Raw genomic sequence first — 26,399 nt, 5'->3', positions numbered from 1 at the left:
AGCCCCAGTTTGTACCTAGCACCTTGGATCCCTGGCACCTTGGGCAGTGTGGTATCTCCGAGGAGACCTGGTGTCCCCTGGACGCTTGCCTATAGCTGTCAATTATTTGTCAGGGGGAGGGGGGTATACGTAATGCCTTTGCACGAGGCGTTTATACACAAATGTTCTTTAATACAATACTAAGAAAACAAGCATTTGCAATGGAATAGGTCTCGCAGTTATGCAAGTTTAAGCTATTGGCATTGTAAATAACAATGCCTTTTATTTATGTTTTTAAAAAGAAAAACAAAAATAAAAGGCAATGTTATTTGCAATATCAATATCTCAAACTCGCTTTTATGGTGACTTTTTGAAATCACTTAGCCTCTTAATTCCACCAGAGCCCCTGGATGGCAACATAGGTCAATTTTACACTGTTAGAATTTGTATTCTCTGTGGCTGGTCTTAACTTTTTAATAGCGTTGTAAAATGGTAATACACACCCCACTATATTCTAACATTGTACAAAATGTCAACTATTGGAAGAATTTTGAGCACATCCTCTAACAAAAGTAAAAGAAACTGAGTTGTTGTACTGATTTTATTTCTCACGCTAAAAATTGCTAGATAGCAAGGTTTGCATTCCAAGTGAGAGTACAAGATAGAGGGACCCGTGGGGAAAAACACTGAAATCAATGTTCCTTGTAACTTACTGTTTTCAACAAACTCTTCTCGTGAAATGTTTAATGTACGCAAATAAGACCAAATTTAAGACTTGAGAGGTCACAAAAGTAGTCAAAAGTTAATGTTCTTCATTCATGTAGAAACAGTCCTCATTCACTATGCAGTCATTAAATCACACTTCTGGATGAATTGTCTTAATCATGAGGCAGTGGAAAGCAGAAAACGTGCAGGCTCTGCTGAAAGTGTCCCGGTGTTTGAAAATTACACTGGGACCAGTTCAGCACATTATTCAGTGGGGCCCAAATTCTTAGCAGGGTGGACGACCAGCCGTGGCCTGTGGAAGGAGTTACGGTGGGGCAGGAAGGCGGGGCGGGGGAGGGGCAGGGTGGCGGATGCTAAAAACCGGAATATGGATAATTGCCCCACCGTAACTCTTTCCACGGGCCGCAGCTGTGGACGACGTTCACCCTGTGAAAACAGTGGGCGGAGGCCGTCCACCCGCGTGTACCTCCCGACTCGTGCCCTGATAACTTTTTATCAAGTGATCCTATAATTATTGTTAAAGTAAAATCATGAAATGGACATTTTATCATTTTTTGTTTTATTTTTCTGCAAGGGATGGAAAAAAAACAGGTAACAGAACACAAACTATGACGGTAATGTCATGACAACGAATTGTAAAAAAGAGTCTTTCTTGCTTAGTCAAAAAAAAACCCCACAAAAAACATTATGCCTTTGAATACACTCAAGATGAACATAGGATGAAGTGGCACATGTGTGCTGGTGGTTGTGTAATCACAGGTTTAGCTTGGGTATGCAAATTTAAGGTATTTACACACACCTCTCCAACATCCAAAGGATTGTAGTTGGTTCTCCCAGCTAATATTAGCGTGCAAGTTCAGGTTATACCATCTTTAACAGAACAAGGTGCTTTGACAGCGCAGTGTACGGCAGAAGTTGCGTGTTTTGAGAGCCTCGTCTACAATTGTGGTTCCACACTTGTTCACCGTACAAGGATACATCGAAAAGATAGCTTAATACAAGCTGAAATATTTGTCGTCTAGAGCAATGAGAAAAGTCTGTAAGGTGACATAAGAAAACATCAAAATCCATGTAACGCAGGTTATAATGAAACCTTATGTTTGTTGCATTTACTAGTGAAGCAAGCATAACAAAATAAGCATTAATTCCAAAACACTTTAGAAACACAATAAACAAATGAACAGTTTAGAGGGAAAACGGAATGACATTTTTTTTTAGAGAGGATGTGTGCTGCTACACAAAAAAAATAATGCTTGACACGCAGATATTTAACAAGGATATTAAAATATGCTGTTTTATTCTTGAAGTTGCAATTTACTTTTAATTCGTTTGCTTAAATCTATCCACTACTTTTCATAAGTAACTTTTCATACTGTTATACTTAAAAAGCCAAAATTGTGAATTTTTGGGAAGTCTGGTAGTGTTAAAATTTACAAGGCAGAATAAGTTTACTAAACACGCACATAAATAAATACGTCCTGCACAATTTTGTTTTGCAAGTGGAGGTTACAAATCTTAGAAATGCTTTATATCCACATCCGAATCGTATTAGTATTTTCCAATAGAAATATGCTAGTTTTCATAAGAGCTAAATGAAGCTATTTCCAAAGTTGCGAAGAATAGCTGCCATAATACATCGAATTTAGCCGGATATGCGGTTTGCAGCTTCCTCCTCTGCATCTGCTCGGTTTGCATTTATATCAGCGAGGGTCTTGGCAAAACGTGTCCATTCGTCATTGCGTGGAACTGCAAATTGCTGTAATGAAACAAACATGTTGAGTGTCACTAAAAGTCAATATAGAAGTTGTGTTTTGATTTTGTACTTTCTTGGAATAATCCTGATGAAAATAAGGCATGCTGGTAACATTGTCCTCACATCATGTAGTGATATGATGTTTGAATATAAATACATCATGTCACTGTACAGATCAGCCTAATGTACGTAAGCATTTGGATTCTGTTGTCTGTGCTTGGATTGACACGCAGGTGCCCAGTGTTTGATAGGTGGGCGGGAAAGTCCAGTCTAAACATATTTGTGGTAGAATTCCTTGCTTGAGAATGGTGTATATGAAAATAGATTATTTACCGGAATTTCTGGGTTGACATTTACAACGATAAGAGCCTGGAAAAAGTCACGTTAATGATTAAACAAATGTTGGCTGTACTGCCTGATATTTCTTCCCTTACATGAAGATCTTTAACAACAAACAAAACTTGGATCGAACACTTCCTCACCTCGATTTATTGAACTAAGATTATAATTAACAGACTACACTTTGGAGTACTGTGATATCTTTTGTATACATGCTATGAGCAGTGGCCCTTTGGAACCATCGCTCTTTTTGCTGCACCATTGGTAGTAGGGTGTCTGGTATCAAATAGCACCATGCCGCTTTTTAGTTAATAGTTGTTTCACCTAAATACCCATATAAATTGTTGTGTTGTAGGATGTGTAATATCATTAACCACTACTGCGGTTTTGCATATATATCATTCAAACCAAGTCTGGAAATAATGAATTGTACATAGGGTAATTTGGAATTCCTGCTTAGGTCACTTTTGTTACCAATTAGTGAAAGCATCAAAAAAGTGGAAATCAGACTAACCATTCTTGAGGCTACACTAAGCAGTATGAAAAATCCGGCCAATTCTCATGAGAGGGCTCCTAAACCTATTGCCACCCCAACAGCTCCAAAAAGTGTTACGCATCTTGCTCCCTCACAGGTTGCAACTGCGGCCGCCCCACCACAAACCCAGAGGAATAACCCTGCCCCAAATAAGCCACCTAACCCCATAGGACCTATACCCCCTGCAAATGCTGTTCCCCAGGTACAGCCCACAGATAGTGTTGCACCCACTCCACTAATGAAGCTTCCCCCCAGGCCACGTAGACCCAATTTACCACCAGAGGCGAATGACTTTACAGTAGTCATGGCGGGCGTCCCACCACTAGAGGCAGGTGAAGCCGAGGATTTCTGTGCTCTGAAAAGCAGGGTGATTAAGTGGCTAAATTTGAATAGACCCTTACCCGTACACTTAAGCAATGAGATCATAATGGTCAGAAGGGTGCCTTGAATAGGGAGAACACGCAAATCCATCATAGGGGATTGCATATTGGTGAGCTTCAGGGATGCTGGAACAGTTGCTCACATATGCCAGGGAAAGAACAGATCACAGGTAACAACAATTCAAACACTTCATGTGTCTTTCTTCTTTCCCCCCATCCCAGCCCCTGTACACGTGACCCGTTCATATGACAACTGGGAAAGGGTGGGTCGAAGGGGTGTTCATCACGAGTTCAATCCCAGGCCATTATTTAGCCGCCCAGAGCCACCCTTCCACACATTCAATCGGTTCCACTGCCTGGATGGTCTTGAAGGGGTAGATTGACAAAGAGATAATGGCATATGCGGTATAGGGGGTAGAGGGGTTCTAAATGCTGAGTGGGAGAAGCACAGCCCCGAGGCAAAACAAAAGTCATCAAGTTGCGCCCGGAGTTATGTGCTGGATGAACCTAGGGCTGTAGATATTGCATGTATAGGTGACGCACAGGGACCGGAATTGGGAAAACAAGTGCGAGAATCACTAGGTGGGTCACAGGGAGGAGGGGTCCAGGGGGGGTGAGGCACTAAAAATCATCTCATGGAATATAGCTGGCCTGGCTGGGAAATTTAATAATAAAGAGTGGCTTGACTATATCAGAAAATTCCATGTAATTTGTCTGCAGGAGACCTGGGCCCAGGAGAATAATTTCCATCTGCAAGGGTATAAGTGTTTTTTTGTACCTGCTCAAAAATCAAGATCAGGGAGAGCCATGGGAGGTTTAGCTATTTATACAGATCTGAGCCTTCCGGGAAGTTACACTTGCCTTGATTGGAATTCCCACAGGATTCAGGCAGTCAGGTTCACTGGGAAAGGTCTTAGATTTGTTGCAGTAAACCTTTATAACAATGAGATAGCGGGATCTAACATCTCTCTTGTTACTGAATTAGATAATAGGTTGGGCCAGGTCATAACAGGCCAAAAAAAATGGGCAGTCACATGGGTTGGTGGTTATGGGAGATTATAATTGCCACTTGTGCCCGGTACTGGTCCAAATAAGCACAGATTGGTCTCGATGCCCTATGGAGAAGGGACCGCATTTCTCTCATACGCCGTTGGGCTCAGCTTTCAGAATGTTACGGTTTAAATATGACCTTGAACACACCATTAATATGGTAGGGATGCAGGAGGATGGCACACTCCCCCCCACATTTAAGGGTAGAGGATGCTCTTCCTTCATAGATTACATTCTGGTCTCAAGGTCCTTAATTAATAAGACAACTAGTGTAGGGATCGAATGGAGTGGCTTTAGTGACCATAACCCTCTTGTCTTGGAGCTGCTGTATATGGTGGGTCTAAGTATTACAGTTCAACGCACCTTCACTGAGAGAGCAACAGACCAGGGCAGGAGACTAAAATGGGCTAAAATAGACGGGGAAAAGTTCTACAAGGGCCTGGTGGACGCAGGCAAACTTGCTTTTAATGATTGTTTGGACACAGAAGTCCGCGGACCGAGGATAATGGAAGCTTTCGACCAGATCGCTAATCTGGTCGATGGTTTGCTAAAGACTAGTGTCCCATTTAAGAACCACGGGAAACCCCGATGGTTCGACAATGACTGCTCCAAAGCTTTGAGGGAGCTGAAAAGCTGCCTTAAAACTAAACCAAGGGTCCCCCACAAAGTTAAGGTGTGCAGAGAAATTTATAAAAAGGAAATTAAGAGGAGGAAACTCGCCTTGCAGGCGGAAGCGTGGGCAGATTTACGAGAAGCGGGGGAAAGAAAGGACCTAGCAGGTTTCTGGAAAATAATTAATAACCCAACTTTCCAGGAAAAAGATACCTCGGATATAGGGGTCAATATTCTCCCAGAGCAGTGGGTCAACCACTATAGGGGCCTGTACAATCATGAGCCTGGTTCTACTGTAGACCTACCGGCCATTCCAACTGAGGCTCCACTGGTAGAATTCTCCATTAAGAGATCATTGCAGGGATTGAGGGCCTGACCAAAAATAAAGCTCCGGGGCCTGATGGAATCCCCCTGATCTGTTTTTGAGTAACATCGAACTCTGGGCTCCCCTAATGACAAGGGTTATTAATACTGCTATCATCTGTGGCCTGCCCCCGTCTTGGTCCACGGCAGTAATTGTGCCGATTTTCAAAAAGGGCAACAGGGATGACCCAAAGTGCTACCGCCCGATCTCCCTGATTGATGTGTCAGCAAAACTTTTGGGGAGGGCAATTCTTAATAGACTGTCCGAGTGGACCGAGGAAAAAAACATCTTCTCGGACACTCAATACGGATTTAGGGCAGGGAGGTCCACTAGTGACCAGTGCCTGAACCTTTATATGCTGACTGCCAAGTATACCATGGCTAGTGATGAATCCATCTACATGGGTTTCATGGATCTGGCAGCAGCATTCGATCACGTCAATAGGGAAAAATTGTGGGGCATGATGCTTAGTATGGGGATAGAGAGTGGTCTAATTAATATATTGAGGGAACTGCACAGTGACACCACCGCCAAAGTCCGCTTTAATAGGGAGGGGGGGCTGACTAGTTCTTTTCCCTGTAAGAGTGGAGTCCGACAAGGCTGCATTCTTGCTCCCTTTTTGTTTTCCCTTTATATTAATAATTTGGAGCAGTTTCTGTTAGGTCTGAAGGCAGATTGCCCAAGGGTTGGGTCGCGTCATATTCCTGTTCTGCTTTATGCAGATGACGCGGTACTGATCGCACGGACACCAAGGAGCCTACAAACCCTGATTGATGGTTTTGTTAGGTTCATGAGTGCCTTGGACCTTTCTGTAAATCTGAGTAAATCCTATGTGCTCCTGGCGGGGAAAAAAACCACCTGTAAATTTACATACAAAATAGGGAGCCACATTGTGGAAGAGGTCAAAACGTTTCCATACCTTGGTGTAACATTTGATGGTGCCCTGCAGTTTGATACCCTGGTGGAGGAACCTTGTGGTAAAATGATTGCATCTAACGGGGCAATTGCTAGCTATGGCCGGAGGCTAAGAAGATGGTCCCCGGAACAGGTGATAAATCTGTACAGCTCAGTATCATGCTCCAAGGTAATTTACGGGGCAGAAGTATGGGGCTTTGTCAATACCACTAGTATCCAACGTGAAGAAAATAAATATCTGAAATCACTCTTGAGGGTACCACAAAGTACTGCTGGTTTGATTGCCCATAGGGAGCTAGGGAGACCATATATAGAAGATCTGATAAAATTGAGGCCTATTATCGCTTGGTTAAAAATCTGGTACAATCCTGATGCGACACTTAGTAGAGAAATCTTATCGGACTGCCTAAAAAGGGACAAGTGTGTGCGCATCCCCTGGCTCCTTTATGTGAAGAATACCCTGGAGGAGCTAGGTTTTGGGAACCTCTTTACTCATCCTGTAACTATTGTAGCCCAGAATAAACTGCATGTAGGGAGAATTTTTCTAGAGCGGAAAAACCTACACAGAGATGAGGCTGAAGGGTGCAAAAAGACAGTGAGGGCCCATCACCTAGTGAAGAGCGTGGAAGGTATGGAGCCATACTTGTTCCTCATGTACAATGCTCAGGATAGGTTCCTGATGTGCCGTTTCAGATTGAACCTTCTCCCATTTATGTTGGCATCACCAGCGGGGTTTGCTACATCAATAGAACAGAAGGGGCCCTGCGGCTGCGACAACAGGTCTCCGCAGGACTCCCTTCATTTTGTTTTACTCTGCCCCTTTTACTCAATGCCCAGACGCAGATACCTTGTAAATATTTTGAAAAATGCTAATTTGGTCCACGCTAGGGAGGCACTTGTATTCTTACAGAAAGCTGAGGAACCCCTAACACTGTGTAGCATTATGAACTTTATCAAAGTAGCACTTCGTTTAAGGCTTACTAGAGGAGAAGACTGAAATGTTTTTACTTTAACTTTTAAGTGTTAAATATGGCTATATTGTTGTATTTATGTTTTGTTAATTCACTGTACAAAGAACCCTGAAATGTTTAATGACTTTTTAACATGTAAATATGAGTGTGCTTTTATGGTGTTTTTTAATCACCGAATAAAGATTCTTTGACTTGACTTGACTTGAATTGTACATAGATTGTACATACACTTATTTTCTAAGGAGAAAGTCTGCTACCAATTTGGGTAATGGGAAGCTGAAAAAAAGCTTTAATGAGGGAAAGTGGAACTTCTTTCAAACTGTCTATAACTAAGAGGTTTACAATTTGAATAGTATAGACCAATTCTTGTTTAATGCCTCTATGTCTTCGTATTTGAGGTATCACCATTTGTTGGAGAAAAGATAATACATGATGGTGGAGGCAGTAACAAAGATAGAAGCACTGTAGGAACTAAAATGGATGCCTTAAATTACAAAGGAGTTCGTTTGTTTAATCCCCTGTAGAAAGTTTGCCTGAGGCTGCCAGGGTCGGACTTGGACAAATAATAGGCCCAGGCACCAAAATAAAATGAGTACCTTTTAGTGAAAAGGGTAAGAAAAAAGTGGCCCTCATTTGCAAATCAGTGCAGTTTTGAACTTGTAAAGACACGCTTTAGAAGTCTCCACAGCTCAGATACCCTTGCGGCAGCACTCTTACAGCTGGAGACTCTGACTGCCCCTATCCCTGGATATCAATATCCCTTTCTTAACATCATAGGTCAATGCATGTTGGTTTAAGTAATGCTCTCTTGGCATGAGAAGGAATAAAAGTGGTAAAAAGAAGAGTTTTGCAGGGTATGCAAGACACCATGCATTTGTGCTTGCTACAGGTAATGTTTATGGTAAGATCAGTGAAATCAACTGTAAACAAGCATTGGCATAGCCAATAGGTCTCGCCTTTGGGACCTTCTAAGTGTTTAGCCAGATATATTGACTTTGCCTATGCCTTTAAGCTGTGACTTCCATTTTGTGAGGTTGAGGCAGAGCTGCTGCTTGATTTTGTATTCTTTGAAGAGTGACTTTGCAACTGAGACAACTCCAGGAAACTGTTGGTTTAGCTCTAGAAAAGGGAGTCCCCTCCTATGCAGGAGCCAGAAATAAGAGATGCATTGTTGGTGAATGCTGTATTCTTAAACAGGTATACATGGCATCTTTTTGATATATTTATGATTATTCCTCTAACATGCAAGGTAAATAAATGGTATTGGAAGCTAGTGCGTTGTGGAATCTTTCCCGCATGCAGAAATATCACTGCAGTATTTAGGAAGCAGAGAGAAGGTCCTAGAAGTGATTAAAGATATTAACAATAGGAATTCGGAAGTTTTCAGCTGGGGACACCCTGCCAGTTGAATTGTATTAGCTCTACAGATAAATACTGGCTCATAGGTATCAATGGCTAATGGAGGAGGCTTTTGCCTTTGGAACGGTCTCTGAATTTACCAGATGCTAAATATCAATACATTCCCATGTAATAAAAGGGTTATTTACATTTATCCTTGTTATGTGCTCAGAACAAAACTGTTTGAAAATTACTACCTTGTACATTGAAGAAGATTATAGGAGGAATAGTACTAAAGGACCTATGAGGAAGAGTGGTGGCTAGGCTCTTGGATGGATATACCGATTTTGGTTTTAAAGTGGGTTTTAAAAGTTAGCCTGTAAAAGGTTTTAGAATTATCCATATTGAGAATTAGTGGATAGATAGGGCTTTAAGATGTTTGTGGGTTGTGAGGGAAAGGGGAGGATCTTAGGGTGGGTGGGGGTTAATTTGATGTATTAGTGGCACCAAGTTAGTTATTATGCTGTCAAGTTACCACATGTATCCGGGGTTAGCAGGCTAGCGAGTTCCATTGCTAGCTTTCGTTTTGTAAAGCATTGCTTTCAGATGTGTTACTTTAAGGGGCTTTTTATTTGCGAATAAACACTATACCTTCCAGAATATTAACAGAGAGGCCAGAGTTGGAATATGGTGTCCCTAATACAGTTCTGCCATTTCTCACAAACAAAAATGATGCCTACGTGCCATTTCTTAAAGTGGCCAGGAGATTTAACCTTCCTAAGTTAGTGTGCACAATCTACTATACCTCTTTCAACATGAGAATTTGACCTCTGTGTTTTTGAATAATTGTTTTAGTACTGTCTACAGGGCTCCGAGGTCTTGCTTCAGTGATTTGTCCTTGTATTTGCTGTTTTAGCTGTATATTTTAAATGGGAAAGATATCAGCTTCTGTTGATTTCTATAATTTTGTTACTCTCCTTAACGTGAACTGCAGACCATGTTGGTAAAATACTGGCCAGATACTAACCCTAGATGAAACAGAGCTTTCTGATAACCTTAGGCAGGAAGGTTGGAAATTTTGACAAAATATTGGGGCAATGTATTTTTCCCACTCACTTATATTGAAGCGGAATATATTGCAGGCGACAGCTAAAATAAAGCCTTTTTTGGCTTAAAAAATCGTACGTCTCCTGTGTGAGTTGGGTCTGTTGGCAATGATAGACACTGGTAGGCGTGAAAGAAATTTGTGGGAAAGAGTCTAAAATCGTTCTTTTGTGACCGACCACTACTTCCCTCCCAAAGTCTGCAGTTGAGAATGGTGTAGTTAAGAAACAGAGAGGCGAAGGATTTTCTGAGGATACATTTCGGTAAGAATGGAGATGTCCATATGCATACATTCATATTGAAATATTAATTTTACTGCCATTTGTAAAGAAACACATATTACATCTTATAGGAGATCCACAACAAATATCGTCATTTTTAATGTGCTGTTGTTTTTGCTGTATTAGCTTGGATTACTTTTCCTGTCCTTTAGTAGCCTGGGCCTGTTGTGGGTTTGTTTTGTGCAGCAGTAGCGCTTGTTTTCCTGGCAGTCCTTCAGCGGCAGCTCTCAGACCCTGTGAATAGTGAGAGGAGGAGGGAGGCTGTGTCCTAGGTGACGGGAGCGCGGGGCAGCACGAGCCAGGCGAGGACTAGAGCTGAGCGCAGTGAAGCAAGGAGAGGCACGCGGGCTGTGCTGCTGCTGGAGCCCCTTAAAGCACATACCCCTCCCCCCAAAAAAACAGATGTTCCATGAACGCGCCGCTAATCGAGTATCCAATGGGCATTAGAAAAAAAACAACAGATGGCCCCTGAACGCGTGGCTGATAAAAAAACAACAAAAGTGAAAGCATTACACGCTGAGATGGGAAAGCGACGGCAAGACAAGCAGTGGAAAAAAAGAGCAGGCAAATGCAAACAGCTCTTTTCACGCACTTGTGCTGGCATCCACCTTGCGAGAGCGAGCAGCGGCGCGCGTGCCATTTGTTTTCAATTAGTGCGCATGCCGCTGCTCGCTCCCGCAAGGTGGATGCCAGCACAAGCACGAGTGCTTGAAAAGAGCTGACCAATTTCTAAAGGTCATCTCCTTGAGAAGCGCATGTGCGCTGCCTAGGCGAGACCTAAATACGGCACACCAGACCATAAGCAGGCCCAGAAACAGCTCAAAACTGGCCCACTCAGTGATCTGTTAGGTCTTCTCTTTGGGCATTGCCAGATTGCCCATTAGGACGGCCCTACCATGGAGGCGGCAGTTTAAATTATAAAGACCTTCCAGTTTGAATACCCAATTTATGCTGATGACCTCTAGCTTGCATGGTTGAAAAGGGTACAATGCTACTTCACTAGATGTCTCAAAGCAATCTTCCCCTGGACAGTTCATAATAGACAAACAAAGATATTCTACTTTTAGGCACCCACTTGGTCTTACGTTTTTAGCAGTCCCGTTGCCCAAAATAAGACGGTCTGGTCTGAAAACAACCTTAACATAAAGGCCCACTTAAACCCAACTGATTACATTAAGAAAATACCACCGTTGCTGCTGAGAAATGGCACACTACTTCTGGATTTGGCAATTCAGTCATCACGAAGCTCGCACATGCCCATCACGCTGACTAGCCAATTACCATGGCAGGGATTATTTACAATTAAGGCTCCCTGTTTGCTGTTTTTAGTTATTTATACAGATACAGATTGTAAAGCATTTATTTTCTCGTCTGTATTTATATTTAAATGTGCATAAAAACGAAATTGGTTTGTTGTTAGTGATTCTATATGCATGACTGCCAGGCCACTAGCTGTACGGCTTAATAGGAGAGAGTTTCAAAAAGAAAGATATTTTAGTAAAGGGACTTAAACTAGAGTAGATATGCACAAGGTTAATAAAAAAAGTCCATGTTTTCATATAAGTGCATTGATTTATCATCTGTGGGTTTTCATATCATTGAAACCTGTCAGGGAATTCTAGCATGAGTGCACATTTATCAGTAAAATAAATGTGGATATAAAGGAGGGTCAGCTTCATTTTTTTTTAAACCAAAAATAAATATCGATAAATATAGATAACCTCATCAAAAAATAAATATAGATGGTAACATCCAAAAATAACCACCATAAAACCGGGAGCCCTATTTACAATCCAAGTTCACACAATTCCACAAGCGAAACTTTGAAAACGTTACACTTGCTGCCATTAGAGGTCTACTTACCATTCAAATAAAAAAAAATTCACATGACCCCTTCTGCTATTGTTCTAGCAGATGAGAATCTAATAAACACCATCTAGACAACTCAGACCCAGTCCCCAAAAAGCTTCAGCAGAAATTGGGCAGTTAAATCGTTCTAGCAATGTTTTCTAAACTGAGGGTCACCACGGGGAGATTATTGGTGGGTCACGAGAGTCAAAGCAATAAATAAAGATGCCTTTAAATTCTATATTTATCTTGTCAGACTTGCTGAGCTTCAAAGATATTAAGGTCAAATGTCAGGCTGTGTCTTCTGCTGGTTATTTTTTTTTTCATGGGGACTGATGTTAATAAACTTCTCTCACTATGCAGTCAGAGAAAGAAAAGGAAAGTTAATTATATGACACTCTTACTGGAGTACATGAAGTGTGAAAGGAAAGGCTGTAAAATGTCATATTGTGTTAACACACAACAAAATGTAAATGCCTACAAGTAAACTGAACACATTCAGCAGTTAGGAAAACCAAAATGACGCACTTATTTGTAATTCTGAAGTGGAGTGGAAACAAAATATTAATAGGATCAGAACAAATCAAGACACTTTAATTTACTTGGTGATGCACAAATAATAAATATTCACAGAAACGCCAATTCACACATTATCATTTGTGAGTAATATAATGCTATCAGTAAAATGTATGCCTGAGCAAATTTAGCGATCATTTCAATAGAAAATGTCCTGTCTGTAAATGACACAATGATTTAGTTGCATTACAAACTGGCCTGCCAAATGTCCATTAAAGTGAGGTGGGTCGCAAAAGTTTGTCGAACTAAAAAGTCGTAGTTCTAAAAAGTTTGGGGAGCACTGCTTTATAGCCTTTATCCCAATATTATGAATTCCTTAACGATAGCTACCCCAAGATGCTTATAACTTCCTTGGATTCAGAAAAAACACTCTAGACCCGACTGTTGAAATAGCCTGTTTCTCTGTCTGCCTCAAACTCTTAATACCCTGCGGAAGTGTCCATACCATTCGGCATTTCAGATCCCTTTTCACCCGCCCCTATTTGCTTTGAAACAGTCTGTTCTAAAGGCATGAACTTTATAAATATACAATACATAAATGATACCTAGAAGCAATGAAGAGCAAGTGCACATACAGTAGTGAAATAGATGAACAAGAGCAAGGCCTCGATCAGGTTGCTTGATATCACTTGATTCCAGCTAGCTTAACCACCTGGAAGGGTAGCGGGTTGGAAGGATGTAAGAGTGCTCCATATATTCTCTACCTCTCATTGAGACTTGCAGTCACTGGGGCAGGCTCTCAAGACCTGCAAATTACCATGGTTTTTTGATCAGATGGTAAGCAGGCACACCAACGAGGTAGCATTGACATCAAGAAGAACTGAGCTGACTAGCTCAGTTCAATTTGGTGTTACTGGAACACAGGCTGTCCAACACTCAATATATACTGTCAATGCTGGTATGTCACGGATCTTTTAATTACTAGCATTGCTTGTGACTTACCAATCAGGATGTCAATACCACGCCATCAAGTAGTAAGCATCACAGGCAATATGCTTAAGCTATTTACCAATGCCCTCTTAAGCTTTTTTTTCTCCTTAACTCCTAGATGAACAAGTTACACTCAGTAACATTCTTTCTTGTGGCTACTCTTACTTCAGATTCCTGCCCTTTAAAATATTGATAGGTGACAGACTGGTTCTGAAGATTTTCAGTAGAGCTCCCAAGCATCACTAGGTGGGTGCTGGGGAAACCTCACACTGCACCATAAGTAATCGAGCAGAGCACCACTTTCTGTACTGTCCTCCTTCAGTGCCTTTAGATGCGAATATGCTTAAACAAATTGCAGAAGACAGAGAGCTGAGAAATAACTTGGAACCTTTTTAAAATATGCAGATGTTGACTCCACAGAAGGAAGAGGCGGGAAGGAATTGACGGATCTGCAGCTAGAGAATCCACCCAAAAAAAGTTAGACCCAAGATAAATAACTTGTTCTTCTGATGGCTACTTCTAAATGCAGATTCCTCACCTTCAGAATAGATACCCATGCAGTACCTTCCAAAAGGTCAAGGTTCTGAGACGTAGACTCAAAGAATAGACTCCCGCAGGACCGGAAGCAAAAAAAAACATCTCTGCAGACAGGGCTGTCAAGCCAGTATTGATAGGTGGACATGTGGAAAAACACCCACGTCACCCTTTGACAAATATCCAAGTCAGGGACTCCAAGAATGAATGTTGTTGCAGCAAACTTAGCTGTGGTGGAAAAATGCCCTTATACCTTCATGAAGCTCTTGCTTGGCTGAAGTGTAACAGATCAGATCTTTATATGTATCATAATCCATCTGCAGAGTCTTTTTTTATACCACTTTTACCTTCTTAGCACCAGAAAGCTCCAAGAGCTGATCACTAACATACTACACCTTTGAGTGTTCAACATAGAAACTTAAGTTTTGTTTGGGATTCAGCCGATGAAGTCTGTCCTCCTGTTTTGAAGAATGTCGTGGAATAAAAAATGCTGGAAGGTTGTAGAATTGCCTTATGTGGAAGTATCATGCTACTTTAAGCAGAGAGATAGCCCTGGTCCAACTTATGGGGAACAAAAAGCTGTACAGAGTTTGACCTGACAGCACCTGCAGTACCCCCAGAAGGAATGCAGAAGTGATCGCAATGAGAAAGACTTGAAGGTTGCGATCCGCAAGGAACAGTTGTTCATGGGTTCAAATGGAGCTCACTAGAGAAATGCTCAAACCAGGTTAAGGTACCATTATGGCATGGCAAAAGATTTTGGGTGTAATATGTGTGAGACATTTCAGGAACCACAAAAGTAGATTTGAAGAGGAAAGTCTAGTCTATCCAACACAAAAGGGCCGACCGATAATTTTTAACTCTGCCCGCGCTTGCTGGGCTCATGGTAAAATGAACAACAGATCAGAAAGTATGGCCTCAAAAACGACCAAGATGATTGTCTTTATACCAAGCAACACATTTCTCCCAACATCCCAAATAAACTGATTTCAAGTATTACATTCCCCACCATAAAATCCAGGGTGCTCAGTTGTTGCTGCTCAATTTTTATACATGGAGGTGTAGATTGTGGTGACCTGGGAGTAAATACTGTCTCTTATTGCGGAGAAAGGAGGTCATCTCCTCCCAAACAGGCAGTAAATCGGAAGTCAAATGCTCGGACCTAGCAGATGAGGGTAACACACCATCCTGGTGCAATCAAGGGCTACCAAGACGACTTGAGCCTAGTCTGGCCGGACTTTCTTCAAGACTCGAAGGAGGGGTAATGGTAGGAACGTGTACAGGAGACATTTGCTCCAATTTAGATAGAATGCATATAATATGGACCTTCCAGGTGAAATTCCAGCATGGATTAGTCTCAACACTGCACGTTGTAAGTGGTGGCTGCACCCAGAGCACGCCCCAGTGGCTGAAGAGGTTTTTGGTCACCCATTATATGGAGACTCCATTTGTGATCCATCAGTTGATGCTTGTTCAACTCGTCCGCTCTAGGGTCCAGAGACCCCCAACTAGATGGTTAGTCACTAGAAAAATATCCTGCTGATCCAGGTACGTCCAAAGGTTTAGAGCCTCCTAGCACAAGAATCCGAACCTCATTCTCCACCTGACCCCACTCCCGCTTGTTGCAGTACCACATGGTGGTCATTTTGTCCCCACAGACTTTCATGATGGGGAGTAAGGCTTTTAGAGTCAAATGGATGGCCTGAAGATCCAACAAAATTATGTTGAGCCCACATACCTCTGATTTTCACTTTGCTCAGGTGGTGTCTCCAACCCAGATATAATGCATCCAGCACTACTGTGAGCTTGGGTCATGTAGAGAGAGCAGCCTGCCACAAGCCATGTTGGTGTCTTTCTGACACTACTGAATTTCTTGGGTTGTCTCCTCCAGGATGCAGATGTTGTCAGATAGACTTGCACAGTGGTGAACCACTGAAACTGGTGGTTCCACTGTAGGACCTGCATGCTCCAACTGACGCACAGGAGAAAGAAGACACATGATGCTAATAGCCCAAGAAGCCTCAGAACCAATGTCACCAAGACCCAGAATTAAATCTGACGCATTGAGATCATATCCTGAATGTCCTGGACTAGCTGCAGCAGTGGAAAGGCCCTTGTGCCCCCCCATGTCAAAGATAGCCCCTATAAAGGGAGTTCTCTGCATATACATCAGATAGGATTTCGGTTCACTTATGGAAAACTTCGGAGATATCAAGAAGATAACCGTCATGCGGTTCGTGACTGACTGTGGCAAACCTGCCTTGAGAGGCCAGTTGTCCACGTAGGGGGACTACATGTATTCCAGATCTCTTAAGATGGGTTGCATGTACTTCAATCACTTTCATGAACACAGAAGAACTGAGATGAGGCCGAAAGGCAGAACAGCAAATTGAAAATGCTCTGACTCCACTGTGAACCGGAGGAAGCATCTGTGGGATTGCAGGACGGGTAAATGAAAATACGTGTCTTGCATGTCCAGAGACAACTTCAACTCTTTCGGGATTAGAACAGTTCTTAATGAACATTTTGAATTTCTCCTTTTGCAAGAAGACATTCAGAGGTTGGAGGGCTAAGGCCTTCTTCTTACTTAGGCACGAGGGAGAAGCACATGTAAAACCCCTCATCTACCTCTGAATCAGGTGGAACCCATGACCATCAAAAGTGTGGCATGGTCTGGTGGAGCTTGTCCTGATAAAGGGAGGATGAAATATATGTAGAAAATAGCCTCTCTGAACAAGGTTTATTACCTATAGATAAGACACAATGGGTTTCAAACGGAGGAAAAATCAAATCATACATCCCTCTGGCTGGCTGTTAAACTGAAAGAGCAAATCAGAGTGACTTTGCGGCTACTGCAGCAGGGGAAGAGTAGGAAGATGACTGCTGTCTCTACTAATGTTCATGGCCTTGGCTGCCACCACGTGTCCTGGGCCTGGAAAAGTCTAGGCTGGTTCCTGCACCACCTGTCGCTGTTAGTATGTCAGGCCTTGTGAATAGTCCTTGAAGTTCTTGTACTGTTGTTGAATTGACGGGCAAGCAAAAGGAACCCTAGGTAGCAGGTTGGCAGTAGGTCCACAGAACCACGTGGTAATGGGGAAGGGCCCGTCACTGTAAGTGCGACTGGATATGCCTGCAGCTCCATAGTCTTTACAGACTAATTGAAAATCTTGAAATCCAAACTGACGCCTGGGAATATACTAATGGTAAGGAATATGCACTTAAAACTTAGAAGTAGCCATTAGAAAAACCTAACAAATCTAAATCTACTTTCAGATTAAGACTCATCCTGCTCTTTTAAAGCAGGTCTTGGAGTAGTTAAAGCGAGGAGGAGCATAGTATTGATGTCTGCACTTGTAACACTAATATTATCAGCTTGGAACCCCACAGGGACTCTGATTGGCAGTAAAGGAACTATATTTTCCACCCATCACCACTCACTGGTGCTCCACATTAATACACATCTTTCTTCAGATGCACCATCTGCAGAATAGTGCAATCCACCCTATGCTTTGGCTGTGGTGTGGGCAAAGCCCTGCTTGGTGCTATTACTAATCCCTCTCTCACAGAGAGGCACAACAGTTCTGCTCCAGGTGGTCCAACGTTTTTTACTCCACAACCTTTTCCAGAAAGTCTTATGGTGCAGGCATCATCCACCAAGGTGAACATGAATGCCTTTCTTACTGCTCCACTTGACAGAGAATCTAAGCGCAGTGACACACTTGGCAAGATGGTATTTTCCTGCACCATCTTGGCCTTACCCTTCTTGAACATGGTCTTTCCATTAGATAGATACACTCACATCCTCATTCACAAGCCCTTTGGGGGCTCCAGACTGTTTGGAGCCATGGCAGATTAAGATCTTGGACTGTTCATAATGGACATGCTATGGCTCATTTCGTAGTCTTCCTATGTCCTACCCACCAGTTTTCCTTACAATTACGGAAGTTCAGGGGTCACTGACAGGACCTGGCTTATTGCCAAAGGAAGCCATCCCAACTTTGTTCAGCAACCTGTTCGGCTCTTTAGGGGCACCAGGGGGACATTGCAACAGTAGAGGAGAGGGACAACAGCAGCATGGCCAGCCTCAGTCTTCCTCATTCCCTGCTGCCACTAAACCGGTCTGATTCCCCCTTAAGGAGTAACCTGCACCCAGTAGCTGGAAGAATACATTTTTTTTTGTTTAAGATATCTCTATTGATTTCCACAAAAAGAACAAATGATTGCGCAGGTGGCAAAGAGAACAATAAACTTGAATACAAACCCCCCTCCCCTCCCGCCTCCACCCCCCTCCTCAAAGATAAGGTAAACTCGTGCAATAGGGATATTATAGTCCAATAAGAAGGCCCAGAACAGCTAAGGATCAGGTGTGTAAGGAGTGGGCGCCAGTGGGGGATCAGCCAAACGTAAGAATCTAAGATTTTTGGGACATGTGAGCTCCGTAAATTCAGATGTCAGCAGCGCTAAAAGAGGGGCCCAGAGTTCGTGGAAGGAAGCCTCGGGGGTTGGTCAGAGAGAGAGAAATTCTTTCCATCCCCAAGATAAACCACAATTTGTGTAACCAGCCTAATCAGGTAGGAAGTACCGTGGAGCCCCAGTATTTCAGGACGTTCTGTACTGCTGCTCCTAACGTCAGGGTCATTTGTTTGCCTCTCCTAGAATGGAGCAGGAAGGTGATGCCATTGAGGAGGCCAAGAAGAATATAGGCTGGGAATCTCGGGATCTGTGTCTCGAAATGGGAGTCGATCTCGTCTAGTATTTGCGACCGAAGAATACATTTTTATGTGACTAACTGTCATGCAATTACCTCCGACCAGTGGGTTCTGCAGGTCATCAGTCAAGGTTAGGCCCTTTGCATTTTGCAATTCGCTCTTCCTTCAGTTTTTGAACAGAGTTCAGCAGAACACGCCTCCATCCTTACCAGAGAGGTTCAGTTGTTACTGGACAAAGGGGAAATGGTGATGGTGCCCGAACAGATGCAGTGGGTGTTACTCCAGTTATTTTCTGGTGCCCAAAAAGCAGAACAGGTTGATTTTGGTACTTTGATTCCTGAACACTTTTAATTTGGAAGAAAACATTTAAAATGCTCACCTTAGCCCTGGTGCTATCCACTCTGGGCATAAGGACTGGATGGTGTTCTTTGACTTGCAAGGCACATCATTTAATGTCACCATCCTGCAGGGCCAAAGACATTTTCTCCAATTTGTTGTAGGGAAGGAATACTTTTAATTTTCTGTTCTGCCCTTTGAGCTCATGTTGGCTCCATGGGTATTCACAAAGGTCATAGCAGTAGCTGAAGCCAATCTTTACAGGTCTGGAGTGCACATCCTCCCAGACCTCAATAACTGGCTGTTGAAAAAGTTAGTCATTCCTGGGGTTGTCCATCAAAGAGCCGAAATACCACCTCCACCCGCTGGACACGGTTCTCTTCATAGAGGTAGATGTGGACATAGTGGTGTTCAAAGCCTTCCTGCCACCGCAGCGCGTCTGCGATATTTAGGATATGATCACATAGTTTTGGGCTCAGTTCTGGATTCAAGTGCAGATGTTTAATGGTGGTTGAAAGTGGCCAACCTGATGTGTGGCAAACCATTCTCCCTGCACCAAACCAAGTTCAAGTCTGGGTTGGGAAGGCAAACTGGACAAGGTGGAGATCGGAGGCCTTGGTTCTCCACTGGAAGCAAGGCATCAATTCAAGCTTCTAAAGATACTATGGATTGTTCTCTGCATAAAAATGTGCCATGCCTTGGCCAAGAAGGAGGTTCCTGAGGTGCTTTGGCTCATTCCACAAGCTCTAAGGCTGCCACTATGGCCTTAGCTAGGGGTGTTCCAGTGCTGAGGCATCTGCCAGTTGGCTACGTGCTAGTCTGGCCACACCTTCACCTGGCATTACTGTCTTGATTCGATGGTTGGTATTTCCTGGTGTAAAGTCCACAATTTAGACCATCCACCTTTTGGGAGGTACTCTTTGGTGTGTTTTCAAACAATGAGGAATCTGCAGTTCCATCAAAAGTTACATACATTCAGAAATGCTCTTAAATGCTCTTACTGGTGACTACTTTATCTAAGTGCAGATTTCTCAACACCGACCCACCTCTACGTTTTGTGGAGTAGACTTTCAGGTTTACTAAGAGTCCAAATTAAATTGTGCACCCTGTCACGGTTATTGACCTGTACTGATGCACCTTGTTTAAGGGTACAGAATGCTTTATTGTTAACTGACGTCAGTGGGTAGGGGTGGTGACTTTGCAAGTCTCTCTGGCGTCACTTCCAGAGGCGGGATGAATCCACAGCAGAATCCAATGATGCCACCTGTTGGTATGTGAGTTTAATTGCTGGGAAATCTTCTGCAGCCAATCTGGTAATGAAGCAATAAATTTCATGAGCAGATGAGACGCAGGTAAAGCATGGTGTAGTTGTAGTATTGTTGGTTTATGATTGTCCTAAGTGGTTAGGACAGATTCCAAAGGCACCGCGTAAAGAGTGAAGAAAATGGATTCATAGACGGATAGCTGTTAACCCTCACAAGTGGCAGAGAGGCAGAGGTCTCCCGCGGGACAAGTTGCTGATGCACAGAGGACAAAGAAAACTGCTGAAGGCTGATCTGAGTCATGCAGGAGAAGAAAGTATTTCGGAGTGCTTATTGGTCGGCAGCATTTAAGCAACTGACAGCCAAACTAGCAAAAGGAGCGAGGGTTCGCCTCTCTTAGGGAGGTGAATGTGTTCTCAACTACATGGATAGATATTGTTTCCGCAAGGCAGCCATTCTGATAGGAGAATTTTGTGGTCAATTGTAGGATTCCAAGCAAAGTGCAACCATGTTTTCAAAAATTTGCTGCAGAAAGGAAAATGGTTAATTTAGAGGTATTTGGTGCGTTCTTCAGATCCAGGTGAGGTTTTCGATGAGTGGGAGGATATGTTCAGTTTTGAGATCTGTAACTGTGAGAAACACTTAAGAGTCTGGCCTTGTACTTTATATGACAGAGAGAACTCAATTCATGCGCTCAAGTGTCAATGCTGCATGTACATAATTTCTGATAAAAATACTACTCTTCAGTTGGGGCTACAATATTTTACATTTATTTCTGAGCCATCACCAAAAGGTATGGATAAACAATAAAACGCAAAACATTGTGACAAACGAAAAGAAACATACCTCTCCAACATCATATATAAAAATTTGCCCTTCGGAATCTCCCACTGCAAGTTCCCTTCCAGAATGAGTCCATCTTACACGATTGAGGGCAGGAGAGCCTTCTACATTGATGCTAGCCGTTGGTACCTGCATGCAACAAAAGATATCATTACTTCAGCACATATTTTGTAGCTTGCTCATTGAAAATGTAACATGCCCTTCACATACCATTGCATTCTTTGAACTAACAAATTAACACAATTGGGAAAAAGTGTTTTTTCTCAGCTTAACTAAATGGAGCATTACATGTCTGCACTTGGCTCAGTAAGGCAGGGTACAGCATGTGTAAAGCCTGAGAAGTCACGTAGAGTGATAACAGTTAATTCATCAGCTTGGTATTTCCAATACAATACCAGTTTTTTTTTTATGGACAATGGGTAATTCTTTCATGTCAGGACTTTTTGTTACAGATTGCTTGCACAATCTGTAATAACACCTTGAAGCCAGCACTAGAACTGAACAACCACTGGCAAGCCAATAGGTCTGCCTGTCATTTCCAAATTGCAGACACAGGAAGGCACTACACAAATATGAACAGACTAGTTGTGCCAAGGCGTGTGCAGCCATCCTATTTCTGAGCCTCCTACTTCTGTGTCCAATATTTTATTTCGTCAAGCAAGAGAGACGGACAGTGAAGTATGCAAACTGTGCCAAAACATGCATGCAATCAGTTTCAAGTTGATGTCGAGCAGTTAATTTTGGGGAGAGGACTAGTAAGTGTTTGTAATTATATATGAGGTGAGTGGCACATACATGTGTAAGTCCTTCTAAGGATAGTCAGTATTTAAGTTCTTGCTTTGGTGTGACTGGACTGGAGCAGGAGGTTGGCTGATAGAAGGAGGTGGTATTGGGTGGTGGTGTATAATAGGAGGGCTGGGTGTTTGATTCTTTACCATATTTCAGTCTGTGTAGCTTTTCGAGTATTTGTTCCAGGTTTTTGTGCCCAATACCTTGATTTATGTTGTCATAATGGATAGATGGAAAGAATGGAGAAGGTTAAGTTAGTGGTGTTGTAGTCAGATAGAGATGGTAGGTATGGGATCAGTGGTAATGGTCCTTGCTATGGTAAAGCCCTCTTAGGGCCTTCAGGGTATCAAAGAAAGAAGTAAAGATCTAGAGATTTATTTTGGGGGATTGTATCATGACCTTCCCATTTTCATACATGGTAATGTGTAACTCCCATTTCTGTTTATGGGATCCTTAGAGAGTATCAGCCAGATTCATGAAAGGAAATTGCGTTCGCAAAGGGTCAGATTCTGAGAATCTGGCCCTTTGCGAGCGCAATTTTTGCATTTGGGATTCATTATCCCAAATGCAAAAATCGCTATTTGCGAAATCGCATATTTGCGAGGAATATCATTTAAGGAATCTCTATTAGAGATTCCTTAAATGCAATTCATTAACCAAATTTAAATTGCGAATTCGCAATATTTGGCCGCTATTTACCACGAAGTCTGACTTCGTGGTAAATAGCGAAAAAATAGAATAATGCACTTTTGTGCATTTTTATCTGTTGCATGTTACACACACACATGTCCTTTGGACATGTGTGTGCGCAACACCTGTGTAAATTTGCTTTCCAGGGGTGCTACAGGGTGTCCTTTGGACACCCCTGGCACCCTTGAAATCGCTATCTTATTTGCAATTAGCAAATTGCTAATCGCAAATAATTGCTAATCGCAAATAAGGAATGTGTAGGAATCGCAATTTATTTAGCGATTCCTACATGAATCCCGTTTTGCAAGTCCTTAATAGCGATTCCTTAATAATCGCTATTAAGGACTCGCAAAATGGCTCTTTCATGAATCTGGCTGTATGTTCCTCCCCAAATAAAATTCTATGTCCGGACCGGAGGCTTCAGATTATGCTTTATCCCATTCTTTGCTGTTTATTACATAAAGCACACAGCAGTCAAAAAAGCAAAAACACAAGCCCTACCTCAGAACAAAGGATACGGGCTATAAACAGTAATGACAATTTTTTTTATCATAAACTACAAGTCCCATGACAACCATTAGGATAGTCCATAATATAGTCCTTTCTTAGTGTCCATAGTCCCTAAGAAAGACGTCCCTCCTATGACCACTTCCTCTTTCTTCGCTGCTTCGCAGCCAGTTAAGTGGTTTTCTTATTCTCTCCACACTTTGCCCGTATATTGTGGGGTTGTGAAGCACTTATTTGGGGCCGATTTTGTGAATATTCTTAATGTTTATACTGTGCTCTATTGTTTTGCTTTTCAGAGCCCCGTATTGCCGCGGGAGACTCGTTGCTCTTACGTGGTGATTTCCCTGTTTGTTGCGGTCTCCTCTGGCCGCTAGAGGGAGCCAGAGCGTCTCGTTCTCCTCGGCGTGGGTTTCTCTTCAGGGAGACCGCGCTAAGGAGAACGTTCCGACGCTGCGCTTCCTCACTGCTTCACCTTCTATGCTCGGAGCTCCCGAGTCTGTATTGCCCCATTGCTTGTCATAAATGCCTCGTGTGGGGTCCGTACAGCGGCTATGACCGCGCTGCCGCCTGCGGGCTTATTTCTTGGGAACCTTCGGATTTCCTGCAAATTTTAGTCAGTTGCTAGAGCACAGGGAGGCAGCTCCGGCCTGGTCTGTGCGAGGGCCTGCGCGCTAAGGGTTAGGTGCCCCCTACATTCCAGTGCTACCGGGCCACAATATTAACAGCTTTGTCCTGCCCCAAATAGGTGGACAGGCTACTGCCTGCCCTCCTGCTCTTCTGTGTTGCCCCCACCTTCCCTGTCAGGGGTACAGTGACTGTGGGCATACAGCTTAATGATGTTGAACCAGGAGGAACATTACGAAGAGGAGGAGTCAAAGGGGTATCTAACTGACGACGAGTTTTATAGTGCAGTAGATAGTTCGATTTACCGCTGCGTGCAAGAGATTGTAGGGCCTATGGAGGAGCGGCTCTCTGCACGCATTATCCAGGAGTGCGAGAGGGTGACCCAAGCACATTTGGTGGTCCCTAGTACTATGCCAGAGCCAGGAGGGTGTGAACCCCCGGCCCCTTAGAAGGCTTGCAAGGACGGGGCGTCTAGTGTGGCGCAGGGTTTGGACAGGGACGCCTTTGAGCATTTGCGTGACGCATTCCTTGCCAAGGCCACCGATCCCACCCCTGCGCCTCCACTAGCGCCGGGCCCCTCCGGGCCCACGGGGACGATCCGCTCGTCCTCGGGTGGTGCTTCCCCGGTAGACACTGATGATGAGGACGGGTCGGTGCGTTCTTGGCGGCCTTCGGGCTCCGACGCCGAGCTCCCTCAGGATAGTTCGGGTAAACTGGACCCGGATGAAATCATGCATCCGCGGTCGGTCGCCTGGACCCCTGGGGAGAAGGTGGCGAAGTTAGTCGCGGGTCGCCTACGCAAGCCCCTCGAGAAGGAAGCTAGAAGCTGTCTGCGCGGGGAATGCCTGAGGCCTACGTTGGAGGGCAAAGTGGCCCTGACGTCCGAGCAAGACCCTAAGATGGCCACCTTTTTGGCGAAGTTCGTTAAAATATCCTTGTGAAACAAAGTGAGAGGTACCCCTTAAATAAATTCAAGGGAAGTAGGGTTAACCAACCAATACTGAGAAGAAGTTCCCTTGAATGAGATATTCAATAAAACAACTTAATTAACCAATCAATTAGGACAATAAAGTTAAGAAAATTGTACACAATTTATTAATATTACAAAATATATTAAGAAACACAAGTGGGCAAAAGCGCCACTGTACACAATTAAAAACAAATAAATTGAATGAAAAATTGTTAAAACAGTGTTTTGACATACATGGAGATCAAAATCGACCAGCAATATTGATACCAGGAAGGGGGAACAGACAACAGTACGACATCCAATTGTTACAGTACTAGGTGTACATTCAAACTCAATGTGATACCCATGTGCTGTGCACAGTTTTTATATTGTATCAACACAGGTATCCGAGTCTAGGAATTGTACTTGAAAGTGCGTCGACGCGTTTCGGTGGTTGAAATAGTTTTGGACCACCTTTATCAAGACTCTATATTTTGTCTGCCGTGTATCTGGGGTCAAGAACGATCACCCTTTAAATTCTTGTTTGGATAAACTCCCTGTACGTTCAGTTGTGGAAATGTGCGCTTAAGGACAAGTGGGTTGACATCAGTTTTCCTTCACACTTTTATATGACTGACTTCAGTTTATCGGTTTAAAAATCCTGCAGATAAGCGTGATGCGCTTGGCAATACTGCTCGTTAAAGAACGTCTTTTTCTGTTTAAAAAAACTGGAAACCAGGAGCGCTTTCGTCTTGTCCTCCCGGCGAAGAGAACCGAAGAGAACTGCCTGCTTCTCTGGTTTCAGTCCGGTTACTGGAGACCACTGAAGGGTCCACTGAAAAGTCTTTTTCTGTTTAAAAGAAGTGGAAACCAGGGGCGCTTTCGTCTTGTCCTGCTTCTCTGGTTTCAGACCGGAATGAAACCAGAGAAGCAGGCAGTTCTCTTCGGCCGAATAGGGAAACAAAACATTTTTCGCCGGGAGGACAAGACGAAAGCGCCCCTGGTTTCCACTTCTTTTAAACAGAAAAAGACTTTTCAGTGGACCCTCCAGTGGTCTCCAGTAACCGGACTGAAACCAGAGAAGCAGGCAGTTCTCTTCGGCCGAATAGGGAAACAATTGTTTTCGCCGGGAGGACAAGACGAAAGCGCCCCTGGTTTCCAGTTTTTTTAAACAGAAAAAGACGTTCTTTAACAAGCAGTATTGCCAAGCGCATCACGCTTATCTGCAGGATTTTTAAACCGATAAACTGAAGTCAGTCATATAAAAGTGTGAAGGAAAACTGATGTCAACCCACTTATCCTTAAGCGCACATTTCCACAACTGAACGTACAGGGAGTTTATCCAAACAAGAATTTAAAGGGTGATCGTTCTTGACCCCAGATACACGGCAGACAAAAGATAGAGTCTTGATAAAGGTGGTCCAAAACTATTTCAACCACCGAAACGCGTCGACG

The 26,399-nt window shown here is 43.2% G+C and overlaps 1 protein-coding gene across 4 annotated transcripts in view; it reads right to left on the bottom strand.

The window, feature by feature from the left end:
- Positions 1 to 1,247: 1,247 nt before the first annotated feature.
- The window catches only part of DYNC1I2 (dynein cytoplasmic 1 intermediate chain 2), a 476,044-nt gene continuing 450,892 nt past the window's right edge, over positions 1,248 to 26,399 (bottom strand). For all 4 annotated transcript variants that reach the window (XM_086956121.1, XM_086956122.1, XM_086956123.1 and 1 more), the window contains 2 exons: positions 21,389 to 21,514; positions 1,248 to 2,461 (listed from right to left, as the gene is read on the bottom strand). In XM_086956121.1, the coding sequence (XP_086812247.1) occupies positions 2,348 to 2,461; positions 21,389 to 21,514 (240 nt within the window). In that variant the 3' untranslated portion in view covers positions 1,248 to 2,347. The remainder of the gene's footprint in view (positions 2,462 to 21,388; positions 21,515 to 26,399) is intronic.

This window comes from Lissotriton vulgaris, chromosome 2_1, assembly GCF_964263255.1.
Source record: "Lissotriton vulgaris chromosome 2_1, aLisVul1.2, whole genome shotgun sequence".
NCBI classification, from domain to species: domain Eukaryota; kingdom Metazoa; phylum Chordata; class Amphibia; order Caudata; family Salamandridae; genus Lissotriton; species Lissotriton vulgaris.
Note: the sequence above shows the minus strand (reverse complement) of the source record. Positions and strands in the feature narration are given on the sequence as shown.